Source organism: Melanerpes formicivorus, unplaced genomic scaffold, assembly GCF_026170545.1.
Source record: "Melanerpes formicivorus ecotype bairdi unplaced genomic scaffold, bMelFor1.0.p_v2 SCAF_9, whole genome shotgun sequence".
Taxonomy (NCBI): Eukaryota; Metazoa; Chordata; class Aves; order Piciformes; family Picidae; genus Melanerpes; species Melanerpes formicivorus.
The window spans coordinates 25,320,229-25,338,875 of record NW_027142361.1 but is presented as its reverse complement, the minus strand read 5'-3'; the positions used below and the strand labels follow the sequence as shown (position 1 = coordinate 25,338,875).

The 18,647-nt window shown below is 44.7% G+C and overlaps 1 protein-coding gene across 1 annotated transcript in view; it reads left to right on the top strand.

Annotated features, from left to right (window-relative positions):
- CRNKL1 (crooked neck pre-mRNA splicing factor 1) overlaps nt 1–18,647 on the top strand; it is a 44,203-nt gene that overhangs the window by 6,191 nt on the left and 19,365 nt on the right. The window contains exons 3-9 of the mRNA XM_068143237.1: nt 1,934–2,025; nt 2,121–2,279; nt 10,034–10,200; nt 10,704–10,882; nt 11,511–11,681; nt 12,545–12,736; nt 14,092–14,151. Of these exons, the coding sequence (XP_067999338.1) occupies nt 1,934–2,025; nt 2,121–2,279; nt 10,034–10,200; nt 10,704–10,882; nt 11,511–11,681; nt 12,545–12,736; nt 14,092–14,151 (1,020 nt within the window). The remainder of the gene's footprint in view (nt 1–1,933; nt 2,026–2,120; nt 2,280–10,033; nt 10,201–10,703; nt 10,883–11,510; nt 11,682–12,544; nt 12,737–14,091; nt 14,152–18,647) is intronic.

Sequence of the window (18,647 nt, the reverse complement as noted above, 5' to 3'; positions counted from 1 at the left end):
CAGGCCAGGATGCCATTGGCCCTCTTGGCTGCCTGGGCACACTGCAGGCTCATGTTCAGCCTGCCATCGACCAGTACCCCCAGGTCCCTCTCTGCCTGGCTGCTCTCTAGCCACTCTGACCCCAGCCTGTAGCACTGCATGGGGTTGTTGTGGCCAATGTGCAGAACCCGGTATTTGGATGTGTGTTAAATCTCATGCCGTTGGATTCTGCCCATCTGTCCAGCCTGTCGAGGTCCCTCTGCAGAGCCTCTCTACCCTCCAGCAGATCAACTCCTGTCCCCAGCTTGGTGTCATCAGCAAATTTACTGATGATGGACTCAATGCCCTCATCCAGATCATCAATAACGATGTTAAAGAGCACAGGGCCCAGCACTGATCCCTGGGGCACACCACTATTGACTGGCCGCCAGCTGGATGTGACACCATTCACCACCACTCTCTGGGCTCGGCCATCTAGCCAGTTCCTAACCCAGCTCAGTGTGCTCCCATCCAAGCCATGGGCTGACAGTTTGGCCAGCAGTTTGCTATGGGGGACGGTGTCAAAGGCCTTGCTGAGGTCCAGGTAGACTACATCCACAGGCCTCCCCACATCCACCAGGCAGGTCACCTGATCATAGAAGGAGATCAGGTTGGTCAGGCAGGACCTGCCCTTTCTAAATCCATGCTGGCTAGGCCTGATCCCTTGGCCATCCTGTGAGTGTTGTGTTATTGCACTCAGGATGACCTGTTCCATGATCTTGCCTGGCACTGAGGTCAGGCTGACAGGCCTATAATTCCCTGGCTCATCCAACCGGCCCTTCTTATGGATGGGCACCATGTTGGCCAGCTTCCAGTCCTCTGGGACCTCGCCAGTGAGCCAGGACTGCTGGAAAATGATGATAATCCTTGAGGTCCCTTCCAACCCTAACGATTCTATAAGACTGAAAATGCCCTCACCATTGACACTAAGCTGTGAACTTTGTCTAGCACCTTTGAAGCCAGCATATTAAATCCAGAGAATAAGGCATCTTGCTTTAAAGAGATAGCTTGCTTTAAAGAGATAGCAAAGAGGTGGTGGAGTCAAAACCCATCTGGATGCATTCCTGTGTGGCCTGCTCTAGGAGAGCCTTAGCAGGTGGATTAGACTAGATGATCTCTAGAGGTGCCTTCCAACTCCCAACACTCTATGATTATCCCATCAGTATTTCATGTATCAGGTTGCAGGAACTGGAGTTTAGTCCTGTTCTGTTTAGTCCTGATCCACACTTCAGGCTTCTCTGTTACATGACTTTTAGAAAGTGTTGTATCGAGTATGATTTGTTACTCCATCTGCATTGGTGTAAGACATTCAGAGTTCATTCCCATCATAAGCCAGTGTCCAGTTCTGGGCCCCTCAGTTTAAGAAGGACATCGAGACACTTGAACGTGCCCAGAGAAGGGCAACAAGGCTGGTGAGAGGCCTTGAACACAAGCCCTATGAGGAGAGGCTGAGGGAGCTGGGATTGTTTAGCCTGGAGAAGAGGAGGCTCAGGGGTGACCTCATTGCCCTCTACAACTACCTGAAAGGTGGTTGTAGCTGGGAAGGGGTTGGTCTCTTCTCCCAGGCAACCAGCACCAGAACAAGGGGACATAGTCTCAAGCTGCGCCAGGGGAGGTTTAGACTCGAGGTGAGGAGGAAGTTCTTCACCGAGCGAGTCATTCGTCATTGGAATGGGCTGCCCAGGGAGTTGGTTGAGTCGCTGTCCCTGGAGGCGTTCAAGAGGAGATTGAACGTGGCACTTGGTGCCATGGTCTAGTCATGGGGTCTGTGTTGATAGGTTGGACTCGATGATCCTCGAGGTCCTTTCCAACCTAAGTTATACTGTGATACTGTGATAATATCCCATAAGCCACTGATAAGAAGATTGGTCTGCACAGAAGGATATGTCACTCTCAGAAATCATTTTCTCCTCAGACTTTTGAAGATAACATAAGAAAAAACAGGACTGTTATCAGCAACTGGATAAAGTATGCACAATGGGAGGAAAGCCTGAAAGAGATACAGAGGTAATTTGTGATCCAAATCTGTTGTGGCACACATTGACAAACACCATGAATGTCTTGGAGGCAAGTTACACACCCAACCTCTCTTTGCTTTCCAGGGCCCGATCCATTTACGAGCGTGCTTTAGATGTGGACTACAGAAACGTCACCCTCTGGCTGAAATATGCAGAGATGGAGATGAAGAACTGCCAGGTTAATCATGCCCGCAACATCTGGGACAGAGCCATTACCACCCTCCCCAGGGTGAACCAGTTCTGGTATGTTTGCAGGGCATGGAGCATTGCTTCTACCCCCAAAGACTACAGAGCGCTTCTCCATTTTGGTGTCATGTGAAAGTGCTTTGTTTGCTGTTTCTCCAAGTCTTCAGGCTTAAGTGTTGGAAAGGTTTTTTACTTAGGCTCTGGCCAACCTGATCTAGTGTGAGGTGTCCCTGCCCATGGCAGGGGGTTTGGAATTGGATGATCCTTGTGGTCCCTTCCAACCCTGACTGGTTCTATGATTCTATGATTATTTTTGGGCCAATCACAGGCACAGAGAGAGACTGGGTGCAGAGTGTGTTGAGGGAAGTCCTGAAGAAAGAGACCAAGGGCTCACCATGAGCCAGCCATGCACTCATGCAGTCCAGAAGGCAGCTGCATGCTGGGCTGCATCAAGATGAGTGTGGCCAGCAGGTCAGGAGAGGGGATTCTGCCCCTTTACTCTGCTCTGCTGAGACCCCACCGCAAATACTGCATCCAGTTCTGGTGTCCCCATCGTAAGAAGGACATAGAACTGTTAGAGTAAGTCCACAAGGACTGGAGCACCTCTGCTATGAGGATAGGCTGAGGGAGCTGGGGTTGTTCAGCCTGGGGAAGAGAAGACTCCTGGGTAACCTTATAGCTGCCTTCCAATACCTGAAGGGAACCTACAGGAAGGCTAGGGAGGAACTGTTCATAATGGTGTCTAGGAACAGGACAAGGGGGAGTGGTTTGAAGCTGAGGGAGAGTAGGTTTACACTGGATCTGAGGAAGAAGTTCTTCAGTACGAGGCTGCCAAGACTGGAATAGGTTGCCCAGAGAGGATGGAGTTTTTCAAGGGCATGTTGGATGAGGCCTTGGGCAACTAAGTCTAGTTGAGAGGTGTCCCTACCCATGACAGGGAGGTTGGAGTGGATAATCTCTTAAGTTCTTGTCGTAGGGTTGGAAGGGTAAGGCCAAAAAGCCTCCTCCCTCCCCCCTGTAAAGTAAAGGGAAAGAAAGTTGAAAAGGGAAAAAAAACTCACAGCTGAATTAGCAAAGCAGTGGGTGCTGTATATTTACAAAGCAATACAGGATATGCAGGGGAATTTACAGAATTTACAATATTTACAATATATACAAAAATATACAACAAAGCAGCACAGAAATGAAAGTTCCCCCCCTCTGCTGAGGGGGTTCCCCACCTCTGCTCCCCCTTCTCTCCCGCTTTCCCCAGAGAAGGTCAGAAAGAGAGAAAAGAGAAAAAAGTTAGAAGCAGTTATGTGTTAACTGGAAAGCAGTTAATACAGGCCTTGCAGTTTATCACTTTCAAGGTCAAGCCTTGGCTGAAAGCCCAGAAACAGCAAGCTGCTGCTACCGAAGGAGGGGGAAGACAGACTGACCAGAAAAGTGCCGGAATGCCCATGATACTCTGCTGCACTCCCAGTTCAGAAGGTGCTTCCTCCCAATCTACCAATGAAATTAGTTTAGATCCGTCTTTTCGTTTACAAACATCCGACTACAATATTCCCTTTCTTAAGGGGACAGCCTCAAACGGTCACAGTCCACCCCTTCTAAACAATTTCATTGGCTGTTCACACTGTCCATCCAATCCAGAATGATATTTACAGTTCATAAGTAAAGTTCATAGTCCATTCCGGCTATGCTCAGATGTACATGATTCAAAAGTCCAAGAAAATCAGAAAATGAGAAAAATGGAAAACAGTTTGTCTCTTTGCCGACGAAGCAAAGAAAAGGGAAACAGGGAACCTCAGGGTCTCTTAGTTGACTCAGGGCTCTCAGGGTTCTCAGGGTTCGTGCACCGTAGATTCCTCGTTGATTCTTCCTCTGGACACGATGTAGCTATACAACAGTTTGAAATTAACCTCTTTCAGCTAAAGTTAAATTTCTTTGTGGAATACACTGAATTTCACCACTCTCCTGCATTACCCAATAAGTGTGACCCGGACCTTCAGCTGAAACCACCCCTCGGACAGGTTTAGCCTCTCCTGAGGGTGAAAATACCCAAACTCTTTACAAGGTTGTTCTTGAAATGAGTTCCGTTCTCTGACTCAATTCTCTCTGGAGTTCCGTGTCTCCACAGGATCTGTCTCTCCAGACCGAGAATGGTGTTGTGTGCAGTTGCATGTGGAACTGGATAAGTTTCCAATCATCCAGTGTTTGCCTCTACCATAGTAAGCATGTATTGCTTGCCAGAACGAGAACGTGGTAGAGTGATGTAGTCAATCTGCCAAGCTTCACCATGCTTGTACATGGACCATCTGTCACCATACCACAAGGGCTTAAGTCGTTTTGCCTGCTTAATAGCAGCACAAATGTCAAAGTCATGGATGACTTGTGTGATAGCATCCATGGAAATGTCTGTGGATCTGTCATGAGCCCATTGGTATGTTGCATCTCTGCCTTGATGTCCTGACGAATCATGAGCCCACCGAGCTAAGAATATCTCACCTCGGTGTTTCCAGTCGAGATCAAGATTAGAGTCCATGTCTACTTCAGAAACTCTTGCAGCTAGATCTGCCTGATGGTTGTGTTGCTGTTCCTCAGTAGCTTTGCTCTTAGGAATGTGAGCATCAATGTGTCTCACTTTCACTGGAATTCTCTCAATTCGATCAGCAATGTCCTGCCACAGGTTGGCTGCCCAAATGGGTTTTCCTTTCCTCTGCCAACCACTCTTCTTCCAGTTCTTTAGCCAACCCCATAGAGCATTGGCTACCATCCATGAGTCGGTGTAGAGATAAAGCTTTGGCCATCTCTCACGTTCAGCTACGTCGAGAGCTAGCTGGACAGCTTTTACCTCTGCGAACTGACTGGATTCTCCTTCTCCATCCTTCGCCTCTGCAACTCGGCGTGTTGGACTCCACACTGCAGACTTCCACCTTCGCTTGTTTCCAACAAGACGACAGGAACCGTCTGTGAACAAAGCATATTTCTTTTCATCATCAGAAAGGTCATTGTAAGGAGGAGCTTGCTCAGCACGAGTTACTTTCTCCTCTGGAGGTTTAGCACAGTTGATACCTTCAGGCCAACTTGAGATCACCTCCAGTAGACCAGGTCTTTCAAGATTTCCCATTCGAGCTCTCTGTGTTATCAGAGCCATCCACTTAGACCATGTTGAGTCTGTGGCATGATGTGGTGTGGAGCCCTTGCCTTTGAACATCCAATTCAAAACTGGTAATCTGGGAGCTAAGAGAAGTTGTGATTCAGTTCCAATCACTTCAGAAGATGCTTTCACTCCTTCATAGGCAGCTAAAATCTCCTTCTCTGTTGGAGTATATTTAGCCTCTGAACCTCTGTAACCTCGACTCCAGAAACCAAGAGGTCGTCCACGTGTCTCACCTGGAGCTTTTTGCCACAAGCACCAGGTTGGACCATTGTCACTTACAGCCGTGTACAAAATGTTCTTAATGTCTGGACCATCTTGGACAGGTCCCAGACCCATTGCTTGAACTACCTCTTGCTTTATCTGGTCAAAGGCTGCTTGTTGTTCAGGTCCCCAGTGGAAACTGTTTGTCTTTCGAGTCACATCATACAGAGGTTTCACAATCTGACTGTATCCAGGAATGTGCAGCCTCCAAAATCCCACTATCCCCAAGAAACATAGGGTCTCCTGCTTGTTTGTGGGATTTGCCATGGTGGAGACTCTATTTACCACATCCACTGGTATGTGTCGGCGTCCATCCTGCCACTGCACTCCCAGAAACTGAATCTCTGTGGTAGGTCCTTTCACCTTGTCTCGCTTGATGGCAAAACCTGCATTCAGAAGAATGTTAATGATTTTGTTACCTTTCTCGAAGACTTCCTCAGCAGTTTTACCCCAGACGATGATGTCATCGATGAACTGGATGTGTTCTGGAGCACCGCCTTTCTCCAGAGCGTCGTGGATCACTGCATGACAGATGCTTGAGCTGTGGATCCAGCCCATTGGCAATCTGTTGAAAGTGTACTGGATTCCTCTCCAGGTGAAAGCAAACTGAGGCCTGCATTCCTCTGCTATGGGAATAGAGAAAAATGCATTCGCAATGTCTATGGTAGCATACCATTTGGCCTCTTTGGATTCCAGCTCATAATGGAATTCCATCATGTCTGGTACTGCTGCACTAATAGGTGGTGTCACTTCATTTAGGGCTCGGTAGTCTACCGTCAGACGCTAGTCTACAGTCTGCTTTCGCACAGGCCACACTGGACTGTTGAAAGGAGAATGAGTTTTGCTGACGACTTTCTGACTCTCCAACTGACGAATCAGATTCTGAATGGGCAACAAAGAGTCACGGTTGGTTCTGTATTGTCTGTGATGCACAGTCTGAGAAGCAACTGGCAATTTAATGTCCCATATCTTGTGTTGTCCCACAACCGCACATTCATCAGGAAGCTCAGGTCTAGCAGATAGCTTAAATTTTTGTCTATCAGTTTCTACTGAAGCTACTCCAAAAGGCCATTTGTAACCTCTAGAGTCTTTGAAACACCCTTCTCTCAGAAAATCAATTCCCAAAATACAAGGTGTGTCAGGTCCGGTCACAACTGTATGCTTCCTCCATTGTTTACCAGTTAAACTTATATTAACCTCCACCTTACTTAACTCTTGAGATCCACCAGCGACTCCCAGAATGGTTATAGACTCTGATCCCTGATAATTTGATGGTATTATGGTGCACTGAGCTCCTGTGTCAACCAAGGCCCTGTACTTCCGAAATTGTGAAGTGCCAGGCCACTGGATGTACACATCCCAATAGATTCTGTTATCTCTGTTATCCCTGTCCTCCCCCTGGCGGGAGGCAGGGCACCCCTAGTTATGGGGAACTTGCCCACATGTGCATCGCGCATAGTGTGCAGTGTTATAGCTTTGCATGTTATAACTGGAGCCACTGTTGGAGCTACTAGAGTTGTTCTGGGGAACTGTGGAAGTAACAGCTACCCTTCTGGTATTGCTACCTCAGATTCTGCCACTTTGCAATTCCCTCAGTCTCCTGAAAAGATTAGAAGTTGGTTGGCCATCCCAGCGGTTCATGTTCTCAACAAACTGATCACGCAGAGTTATCGAAATATTTCTACGTGATTGCCTTGGTGGTCTGTTTTGGAATGACCTGTTTTGGAATGACCTCCTTGGAGGACGTGTATTCCTCACAGATGAATCTTGTATTCACCTGGAGGAAGAATTAGAATTATCCTTCTGTGCCAATTGCTATATGGAATCTTTCAGATCCTTCATGCAACTCTCAATTTTTCCAGACAGAGTTTCAATGGCTGAAACCAAAGAAGCACGTGTCATGCTATCCTCCAATTGTCTCATTTGATCACTGAACTGGCCAACTGTAGGAGAAGCTCCACCATAATTTCTTGACACAATTCTGCTTGCCAGAATGTTTGCATAATTAGAAGGAGCAAGTTTGATGATCTTTTTAGCAAGACCAATACCCACAGGAATGTCATCAGGATTCAGAGTTTCATGTTCACCATAGAGTAGCTCTCTAACAGCAAATTCTCTCAAGCGCTTAATTCCCTCATCTATGGTAGTCCAGGGTTTAGGATTCCATGGAAGATCATCTCGGGAGGGGTATCTCAGGGCAACCATGATTAAAAGGCGTATCCACAGATTAACCTTACCGAGAGCCCTGCCTAGATGTCTATCTATTCCATTATCCCTCGAGAGAGTTCCTAACTGAGCTGCTGACTTGTCTCCAACTGTTAGAGCTGGAGCACCTGTATCATAACAGCTACTAAGCCAAGCTAGAACTGGCTCCTTATCGGCCCTGGTGTAGTCTTTACGGACATTTTTCAATTCCTCACGCGGCGAGGAACATTTTAAAATATCATCTTCCTCTTCTTCTCCCTGAACTTGTTGTCCTAATAATCCTGCTGTCATTTTCTCAAGGATCTCTTTAAGCTGAGAACCATCTTTGCCAGCTCCTTTCCTAGCTTCATCTCTATCCTGCTTTGATCTCACTAGGTTAGCTAGATCTTTAAAACAAATCTTCTCTTCCTCCTCAGCAGGATTTCTTAGAGTAGAGGGCCCTTCACCAGGATCAGTCTCTAGCTCTTCTTCTCCATCAGCTTTGGTCTTTCCACCTGTCGTCTTTAAAACAGCCACCTTAACTGGAGCTGTGTTTGAATTTACAGCCACCTTAATAGAAGCTGACAGGTCCTAGGATAAATCAGCTGCTGGGGCAGTGACTTCCGGTCCCACCGATAGAGTGGGCGGAAATGACGTTGCTCTGTTAATGGCCGATGGAGAAGAAGGAGGAGGAGAAGGAGTAGGCGCCGTTTTGATACCATTCGCCACCCTTGGCAGCTTGCCAGAATCAGCAGCAAAGTCATTTAGAGCAGCCTTTCCAATTAACTTCTTAGCCCTCTTTTTAACTGACACAGATTCTGCACACTCCTCATCGCTAGATGTCTCTTGGACTGATCCAGAGCCACGGTGTTTTCTCTTTGATCTAGTTTTGATAACAAAACAAGCTCTGGATACCTTCTTCTCCCGACGCCAGGAATACAGAGAATACACGTTAGTTATCACCAGCAGCAGAATTATACACATGAAATAAATGACCTTTGGATCCCAGCCATTACCTAAAGTTACTGTCTCCTCCGGCGGAATCTTAAAACCCTTTATCTCAATTGGGAGAGTGGTGGAGGTAACATTTCTGTATCTCACTGGCCATAATAAATCAATACATTTTCCATACCATAATCTAACTCTATACATAACGCAGAAATAAATTGTCCGCACCAAATATTTGCCCAGGTAATCCAAAATCAAACCCAAACAATATCTGTAAACCAGAGCCCCAAAAACTGAAAAGAATAACCGCTCTACAAACCACAACACCTTCATTTTTGCTAATTCAGCTAGAAAACACTAAATAAATCAAGTAATAAATTAAGCTAATTATCTGCCCCACATTGGGCGCCAAGAAAAAAATGTCGTAGGGTTGGAAGGGTAAGGCCAAAAGGCTTCCTCCCTCCCCCCTGTAAAGTAAAGGGAAAGAAAGTTGAAAAGGGAAAAAAACCTCACAGCTGAATTAGCAAAGCAGTGGGTGCTGTATATTTACAAAGCAATACAGGATATGCAGGGGAATTTACAGAATTTACAATATTTACAATATATGCAAAAATATACAACAAAGCAGCACAGAAATGAGAGTTCCTCCCTCTGCTGAGGGGGTTCCCCACCTCTGCTCCCCCTTCTCTCCCGCTTTCCCCAGAGAAGGTTAGAGAGAGAGAAAAGAGAAAAAAGTTAGAAGCAGTTATGTGTTAATTGGAAAGCAGTTAATACAGGCCTTACAATTTATCAGTTTCAAGGTCAAGCCTTGGCCGAAAGCCCAGAAACAGCGAGCTGCTGCTACCAAAGGAGCAGAAGACAAAACCTGACTGGAAAAGTGCAGGAATTGCCAGGAAACTCTGCTGCACTCCCAGTTCAGAAGGTGCTTCCTCCCAATCTACCAATGAAATTAGTTTAAATCCGTCTTTTCGTTTACAAACATCCAACTACAATATTCCCTTTCTTAAGGGGACAGCCTCACACGGTCACAGTTCTCTTCCAACCTAGGCCATGCTATAATTCTATGATACTTTCCAAGTGGTAAGAGTACTGGGAGAGGAGGATGTTTGTGTCATGCTGCCAGTCGCAACAGTATCTAGAGTCATTTCTAGGGTGGAGATGGGTAATAGGTGAAAAAAAATATCTGTAATGCTCTTACTAAGCACTCACCAAAAAGAAATCTTTGTAATTTATGTGTTTACTAAGTGACTGTAAAAGCTTGCTTTTGTTTTCTAAGGTATAAGTACACTTATATGGAAGAGATGTTGGGGAACGTTGCTGGGTCACGTCAGGTGTTTGAACGTTGGATGGAGTGGCAACCAGAGGAGCAAGCTTGGCATTCCTACATTAACTTTGAGCTGAGATACAAGGAGGTGGACAGGGCACGTACCCTTTATGAGAGATATATCCTTTTTAGTGCTTTACAACACCTGCCCAAGTTCAGGCCTGCATTCTTCATTTCTTTATCTATTCCATTTCCAGCCACATCCCCATGCTCGTTTTCACTGTGGTGTGTTGAGAGTCAGCTACCATGCAAAGAGCCAGCAGTAGGTGTTGAAAGCATGTTTGAGGTGTGCCTCCAAATTCAGTTAAGTGGCTGTTCATCCTACCACAACAGTGTATAACAGCACATATGCTTTCTGCTTTTCCCTCCATCATCATGTTTCAAGTTTCTCCTCTTTAAACTTCTCCCTGACCATTGCCCAGTTTTTGTCCTGTTTGAAGTTCTCAGTAAGACACAAAGCCTTGGCATGCTTAAAGCCAGTTTGTGTCTTCTTCCCAGTTGCATTTCTCTCATATGCTATCCTTGGGAGTTGTTTCATGTAGTTCATGACCACATAGTTGCTGAGGAGAGTGCAATTTGAAAGATCCAACTCAGCTGCCACTGTTTCTTTAACATGCTGCACTTGTCATTGTTCATCCTGATGTGAAGAACTGGATCAAGTATGCCCGCTTTGAGGAGAAGCACAGCTATTTTGCTCATGCCAGGAAAGTGTATGAGAGGGCAGTGGAATTCTTTGGAGAAGAGCACATGGATGAGCATTTGTATGTGGCTTTTGCAAAGTTTGAGGAGAACCAGAAAGAAGTAAGTCCTCCTTGATAATATATCAGGGTAATGCCCCCGTCCAACTCAGGCCCATTTAGCATTCAGTGCACCTTAAGAGATAGCTATTGTAGGCAGAGTTGAGGAGACAAGTATTTGCCTAGATTCTATGTGCCTTTTGGCAACATCAAGGAAATATGTTTCAAAGAAAGCTGGGCACCAGATCTGCCAAGCCTGTCAGATCAAATCCATATGCTCAGATTTGTATGTTTCTGAGAGGTTGTAGGTCTGCATGATGAAAACCTGAGTCAGCCACCGTCTTCCTAGATCATCTCTCTAAAAGGCTTGGGCCATCAAAAGAATTGAAAAACGTTCTCTGAACCCAAAACTATGACCTCTTAAAAATATTCAAAACATTCCAAGCCTGTAAATGTGTAAGAAAGAGAGTGTGGTTTGGCATTTAGAAGATTGCTTGGGGGTTTGGGTTTTTTTTATTCCAAAGTTTATTCTTCAGGGACATCTGTTAGTCTTGTCATAAACCAAATAATCTGCATGGATGTATTCTATGATTATGTATTCTATTAAATATTGCCAAAAGCTCACTGAGAAATGAGGGAGGACAGAAGCTACTTTGTAAATATTACTCAAGTGATATTTAATATATTTGCAGTTTGAAAGAGTAAGGGTGATCTACAAGTATGCCTTGGATAGGATTCCCAAACAGGATGCTCAAAATCTCTTCAAGAACTACACTATCTTTGAGAAGAAGTTTGGAGACAGAAGGGGAATTGAGGACATCATTGTCAGCAAGAGGAGATTCCAGTATGAAGAGGAAGTGAAGGTAGGTATCACATATCCCGTAGGCTTACCATACATCCAGCCAGTGCTGGTACACAAGTGTCTCATACGAAGGCTGATTAGTTTCTCGTTAGCCTTGATGCTCAGTCCAAGCAAATGGAAATTCTGTGGAGGCAGAATTTCATCCACAGGGCAGAACATCACACCTACATTCACTGCTTTTGTTTCTGTGTTCTAATGTGGAGGCAAAGTGTGCGTGAACTCTGAGCAGTTTAAGCTTGTATCTCATTTCATTTCTAGTATTCAGTATTCAGTATTCAGTATTCCTAAGGTTGGAAGGGACCTCAGAGATCATCAAGTCCAACCTGTCACCCCAGACCTCATGACTAGAGTAAGGAGGACACTACTGCATGCAGTAACCCTTACAGGACACCACCTGTGTCCATACCTTTATGAGGAAGCTAGTGTGCCACAGATTCACAGATTGCATTGGGTTGGAAGCGACCCTCAAGTACCACTTATCCAACCCCCCTGCAGTCAGCAGGGACACCTCCAAGTACATCAGGCTGCCCAGGGACACCTGGAGTCTGATCTTGAATATCTTTAGGGACAGGGCCTCAACCTCACCTGTCTACTATCCACTGAATACTGCATGTTTCATCATTTCCTCTCATAGTTCAGTTTGTTTGCCGTAAAGAATGTTTATAGGTAAAATAATAATAAAGAAACAAAAGCACATTAGCTTTAACCAAAAACTCTAACTTAAGGATATCTAAGACTGAGAGTTTTTATTACTATTCCAATGATCTGTCTTAAAGGAGAGATTCTGAATTAAAATTGCACAAGGTCTGTTATTTGCAATTACTGAAGTTTTCCCTGTTTCCATGCTTCCCACCTTTCTGGAAGGCCAGTCCCCATAACTATGATGCCTGGTTTGACTACCTGAGGTTAGTTGAAAGCGATGCAGACGCCGAGACTGTCCGAGAAGTGTATGAAAGAGCCATCGCCAACGTGCCCCCAATTCAGGAGAAGAGGCACTGGAAAAGATACATCTACCTTTGGATTAACTATACATTGTATGAAGAGCTGGAGGCAAAGGCAAGTAGTAAGAACTCATTTTTTTTTCTTTTTCCTCCCTTCCCAAATGGTTTCTAAACTAAACAGTGTCTTATTTTTGTAATTAACTACAAGATTTGCTGTTTGTATGGGATTTCTTGCCCCTTATTTTTCCCCTCTCATGCAGATTGCCCAGTGAGGTTGTGGATGCTCCCTCCCAGGAGGTGTTGAAGTCCAAGCTGGATGAGGCTTTGAGCAACTTGGTCTAGTGGAAAGTCTCCCTGCCCATGGCAGGAGGGTTGGAACTGATGATATTTTAAGGTCCTTTCCAGCCCAAACCATTCTATGAATCTATGCATAGGGGGAAAAACATATTTCAGTTTTGCCCCAATTCATCCAGAAATATGCTGGTAATAAAAGTAGAAGTAGGTCTTCCTGGCCCCATCTTAATGACCTGTTCCAGGCTGTTACCTGAAGTTTTGAAATAGTTCTGTTAAATATGAACTTTTTTGTAAAGTTATGTAAAGCAGCTGTAGTGTTTTTTTGAGGCTGTGCAAGTTTTTCTTCTCCAACATTACAGCAGCTCTTTAGTTCATACAATTGTAGAGTACTAAAGCCATTCAGAGTCTGTTAAAGAAAGGACTTTTTCTCCCAAATGGGGACAGTCCTGGCTTTATTGTGCAATTCTTAGTGTTGATCTTTGATTTTAAAGAGATGACTTATGGGGCGATGGAGATTGGAATCAATACAGCTGACCAATATGATCGAGTATTGTTCCTTTATTGTTCCAGTGTTGCAGGCCTATGGTGCGGGCCTGTGGTGCAGGCCTGTAGAGCAGGCCTGTAGTGCAAGTATAGCACAGTAAAGAGTAGAAGAAGAAGAGACAGGAAAGGCAGAAGTGCGTAGCAAGGCAACTGCTACAACTTATATAAACTCAGAGTGCCTTGTTGGCATGGCTTCATTGGTTCCCATCGCACTATTACAGATTATTGGTCCAACTACTAATGACACAATGAGGTTGTTGATGCAGGTGCATGTCCTGTTGTCCCAAGGTAACTTTCCATGTTTATAGCTACCAGTGCCTTGTTTTAGTTACATGCTGCAGGCACAGCACTGTTTTGCTCCACTGCTAGCTGGCTCTGCATTTATGCTGAGCATGGCCTACCACCATGTCAGGCTCTAGGCCTGCACTACCAGATTGCTCACACTGCTCGTCGCTGGCATTGCCACAATGACTTAGTAATGGTCAGAAGGTGCCATCTGAACTGAACACAGGACGTAGATGAATGTGCTTAACTAAACACGATCCTAAACAGCTTGACTTAAAAATACTGTTCTGCCATTAAAATAGAGTGCAGCTTTAGCAGTGAATGAAGCATTTACTTTTGTTCTTGCAGGATCCAGAGCGAACCAGGCAGGTGTATCAGGCATGTGTGGAGCTCATTCCCCACAAGAAGGTATGGATCCTTCAGCACTTCCTATTGAGTCTTGGATTAAAAGTCCTCAGATAAGATCCTTTAGTTTTTCTTCCCTTCCCAGCCTGTGATGTGTGCTGTTAGCACATTTATGAAGACTGCTCAGGGATTTGTATCCTTTCCAGTTCCTTGTAACATCCATCTTCCACAATTGATTATTCTGGTTTTTTAAGCTAAGGTGTTAGTTAGAATTTACATCAGTGGAAAATAGCAGGTCATGAACTTAGATCAGAGTTGCTCACTCAAGATGCAACACAAGGCTTCTGTTTTAAAGTTACTAAGTATTTTCTGAGAAGATTAAATAACACATAGTCAGGGACTAGCCCAGTAGTATTAAGCAGCAGGGAAAAACACTTGCATATACCTTATTAATTTTCTTCCTCAGCCTAATTGCTTCTGCTCTGCAGAATACTTGTTGCTCTGTTTTAGATGGGGTCCACCTTTTATAACTACTGCCATAATTGTCTGCCTGTCCCTAGCTGAGGGATGTGCATTTGACAAACCATCTCTCAGGTGTGTGTTTCCCATCTAAAAGGCTGGGCTTTGGGGTTTTGTTTTGCCAGTGAGGTTTAATTAAAATATTTACATAGTCAAACCGTTAAGACAATGAATCAGCATTGCCTTGGAATGTCAAGTACTTCCATTTCTAGTTTGTCATTAATCATGTCATCTGAGTATCAACTGTGTAGAGTAGGATTAATATCTGTAATTAGAGTTGATTAGCTGTTAATTGATTGAGGGATGGCTGATATTCCAACAAACAATTGACTAGTTAACAAGCTATTTTCTTTTTTTAAGAAGATTTCAGTCCTGGCCCTTTGTCCTTTCATCCATGGTGGAGTATATATTTTCTTCTAGAGAGGTTCCTTTGGGTTATGAACTCATGGCTTTCCACAGAATCACACAGAATGGTAGGCGTTGGAAGAGACCTCTGAAGATCAAGTCCAACCCTGCTGCCAGGGCAGGATCACCTAAATCATATCCCATAGGAAGACATCCAGTTGTTTTTAGTTGCTGTGACCGTTTGAGGCTGTGCCTTTAAGAAAGGGACACTATGGCTGAATGTTTTGTAAACAAAAGCCAGGTCTAAACGAATTTCATTGGTAGATTGGTAGAATGCAACTTTAAGTTTTGAGTGTCGCTGAGATTTTCTTCACTTCGCTCTTCCCTCCCTTTCCAGCTTGTCCGCTTCTAGGCTCTCTGCCAGACTGACCTTGGACAGATAAGCGTGGCCTACTAAAACTTTGCTCTAATTTATAACTGCTTTTAATTAACAACTGCTCCTTTCCTCTCTTTCTAACCCTCTCTGAGAAAAAAGTGGAGAGAAGGGGGTACAGGGGGGGAACCCTTCTCCAGAAGGGGGGGGAATTTCGTTCCTGTATTTCTTTGCTGTATATTTCTGTGTATATATTGTAAATACTGTAAATTGTGTATATATACCCTGCATTCCCTAAAACTGCTTGTAAATATAGCATTCCTTTTGCTCCTCCGGCTGTGGCTAGCTGTGGTTATTTTTTTTCCTTCACTTTGTGGGGGGGGGGGAGAAGGTTGGGCCTTCCTCTCAAACCCATGACATTTTTTTTGGCGCCCAACGTGGGGCAGATAATTATCTTGATTTATTGCTTACTCTAGCCGGACTAGCAAACGTGAAGGTGCTTTGGATTTTTAAGCAATTGCTATTCTCAATATGTTCGGTTCTGGTCTACAAGTATTGTCTGGGCCTCCTTGTCGATCATCTGGGTAAGTATTTGATGCACAAAATTTATTTGTGGTTTATGTATAGACTGGGGCTCCTGTATGGACGCTGTATGCATTTTTTCTGGCCAACGAGATACAATAATGTGACCTCTAGCACTCTCCCGATTGAGATAAAGGAGTTTAAGATCCCAGTAGGGGAAAGTGTAACTTTAAGTGACGGCTGGGATCCAAAGGTGATTTATTTGATGTGTGTGAATCTGCTGCTGGTGATAGTGATTGCATATTTGCTATTTTCCTTGCGTCGGGAAAAACGTCCAGAGCATGTTTTATTATTAAGCATAGATCAAAGAGAAGGCGACGTTCCTCTGGGTCAGCCCCAGAGACGTCCAGTGATGAGGAGTGTGGAGAATCTGTGTCAGTTAAAGAGAAAGCTAAAAAGTCTATTGGAAAAGCTGCTTTGAACAGTTTTGTCGCTGATTCTGACAAGCTTCCTGGGGCAGCGGCACCTGCCAACATGGCGGCTCCTCCTTCTTCTTGTCCTTCTTCTTCGTCGGCCATTAACAAGACACAGTCATTTCCGCCTCCTTGCACGGCAGGACCGGAAGTCACTCCTACAGCAGCTGATCTGTCTCAAAACCAGTCAGCTTCTGTCAAGGTGGCTGAAAATTCAAACACAGCTCCAATTAAGCAAGTAGAAGTTTTAAAGACTAGAAGTGGACAGGCCAAAGCTGATCCAGGAACTAATGGAGTAGAAGACTAGGAGACTGATCCTGGTGAGGGACCCTCTACTAGAAAAGATCCTGCTGAGGAGGAAGAGATTTGTTTTAAAGATCTAGCTGAATTAGTGAGATCAACTCCAGAAAGAGATGGAGCTAGGACAGCAGCTAAGGGTGCTTCTCAGCTTAGAGAGATCCTTAGCAGAGTGACAGCAGGATTATGGGGACAACGTGTTCAGGAAGGTGTGGTAGATGGAGAAGAAGATGATATTTCCGAATGTCCTTCGCCATGCAAGGAGTTAAGAAATGTCTGTAAAGATTACACCAGAGCACATAAGGAGCCAATTCTAACTTGGCTTAGTAGATGTTATGATACAGGTGCTCCAACTCTAATAGTTGGAGACAAGTCAGCAGCTCAGCTAGGAAATCTCTCGAAGGATAATGGAATAGATAGACATCTAGGCAAGATTCTCGGTAAGGTTAATCTCTGGATACGCCTTTTATTTGCAGTTGCCCTGAGATACCTTTCCCGAGATGATCTTCCATGGAATCCTAAACCCTGGACTACCATAGATGAGGGAATTAAGTGCCTGAGAGAATTTGCTGTTAGAGAGATACTCTATGGTGAACATGAAAATCTGAACCCTGACGACATTCCTGTAGGAAATGCTCTTGCTAAAAAGCTCATCAAACTTGATCCTACTAATTATGCAACAATTCAGGCAAGCAGAATTGTGTCAAGAAATTATGGTGGAGCTCCTCCTACAGTTGGCCAATTCCCTGATCAAATGAGACAATTGGAGGATAGCATGACACGAGTTTCTTTGGTTTCAGCCATTGAAACTCTGTCTCGAAAAATTGAGAATTGCATGAGAGAGTTGAAGGATGAATTTAAAAATTCCATATACCAATTGGCACAAAGAGATAATTTCAATTCTTCCTCCAGGTGGATACAAGTTTCATCTGCGAGGAATACATGTCCTCCAAGGAGGTCATTCCAAAACAGATCAAACCAAAATAGACCACCAAGGCAGTCACGTAGGACTATTTGGATAACTCTGCGTGATCAGTTTGGTGAGAACATGAACCGCTGGGATGGTCAACCAACTTCTAATCTTATCAGGAGACTGAGGGAACTGCAAAGTGGCAGAACCCGAAGTAGCAATACCAGAAGGGTAGCTGTTACTTCCACAGTTCCCCAGAACAACACTAGTAGCTCCAACAGTGGCTCCAGCTATAACACTGCACACTGTGCTCAATGCACCTGTGGGCATGTTCCCCATAACTAGGGGTGCCCTGCCTCCCGCCAGGGGGAGGAGAGGGATAACAGAGATAACAGAATCTATTGGGATGTGTAGATCCAGTGGCCTGGCACTTCACAATTTTGGAAGGACAGGGCCTTGGTTGACACAGGAGCACAGTGCACCATAATTCCATCAAATTATCAGGGATCGGAGTCTATAACTATTCTGGGAGTCACTGGTGGATCTCAATAGTTAAGTAAGGTGGAGGTAAATATAAGTTTAACTGGTAAACAATGGAGGAAGCATACAGTTGTGACCGGACCTGACACACCTTGTATTTTGGGAATTGATTTTCTGAGAGAAGGGTGTTTCAAAGACCCTAGAGGTTACAAATGGGCTTTTGGAGTAGTTTCTGTAGAAATTGATGGACAAAAACTGAAGCTGTCTGTTAGACCTGAGCTTTCTGATGAATGTGCAGTTGTGGGACAACATAAGATACAGGACATTAAATTGCCGGTTGCGTCTCAGACTGTGCATCACAGACAATACAGTACCAACCGTGACTCTTTGTTGCCCATTCAGAATCTGATTCGTCAGTTGGAGAGTCAGAAAGTCATCAGCAAAACTCATTCACCTTTCAACAGTCCAGTGTGGCCTGTGCGGAAGCAGAATGGAGACTGGCGTCTGACAGTCGACTACCGAGCCCTGAATGAAGTAACACCACCTATGAGTGCAGCACTACCAGACATGATGGAGCTACAGTATGAGCTGGAATCCAATGAGGCCAAATGGTATACTGCCATAGACATTGCTAATGCAT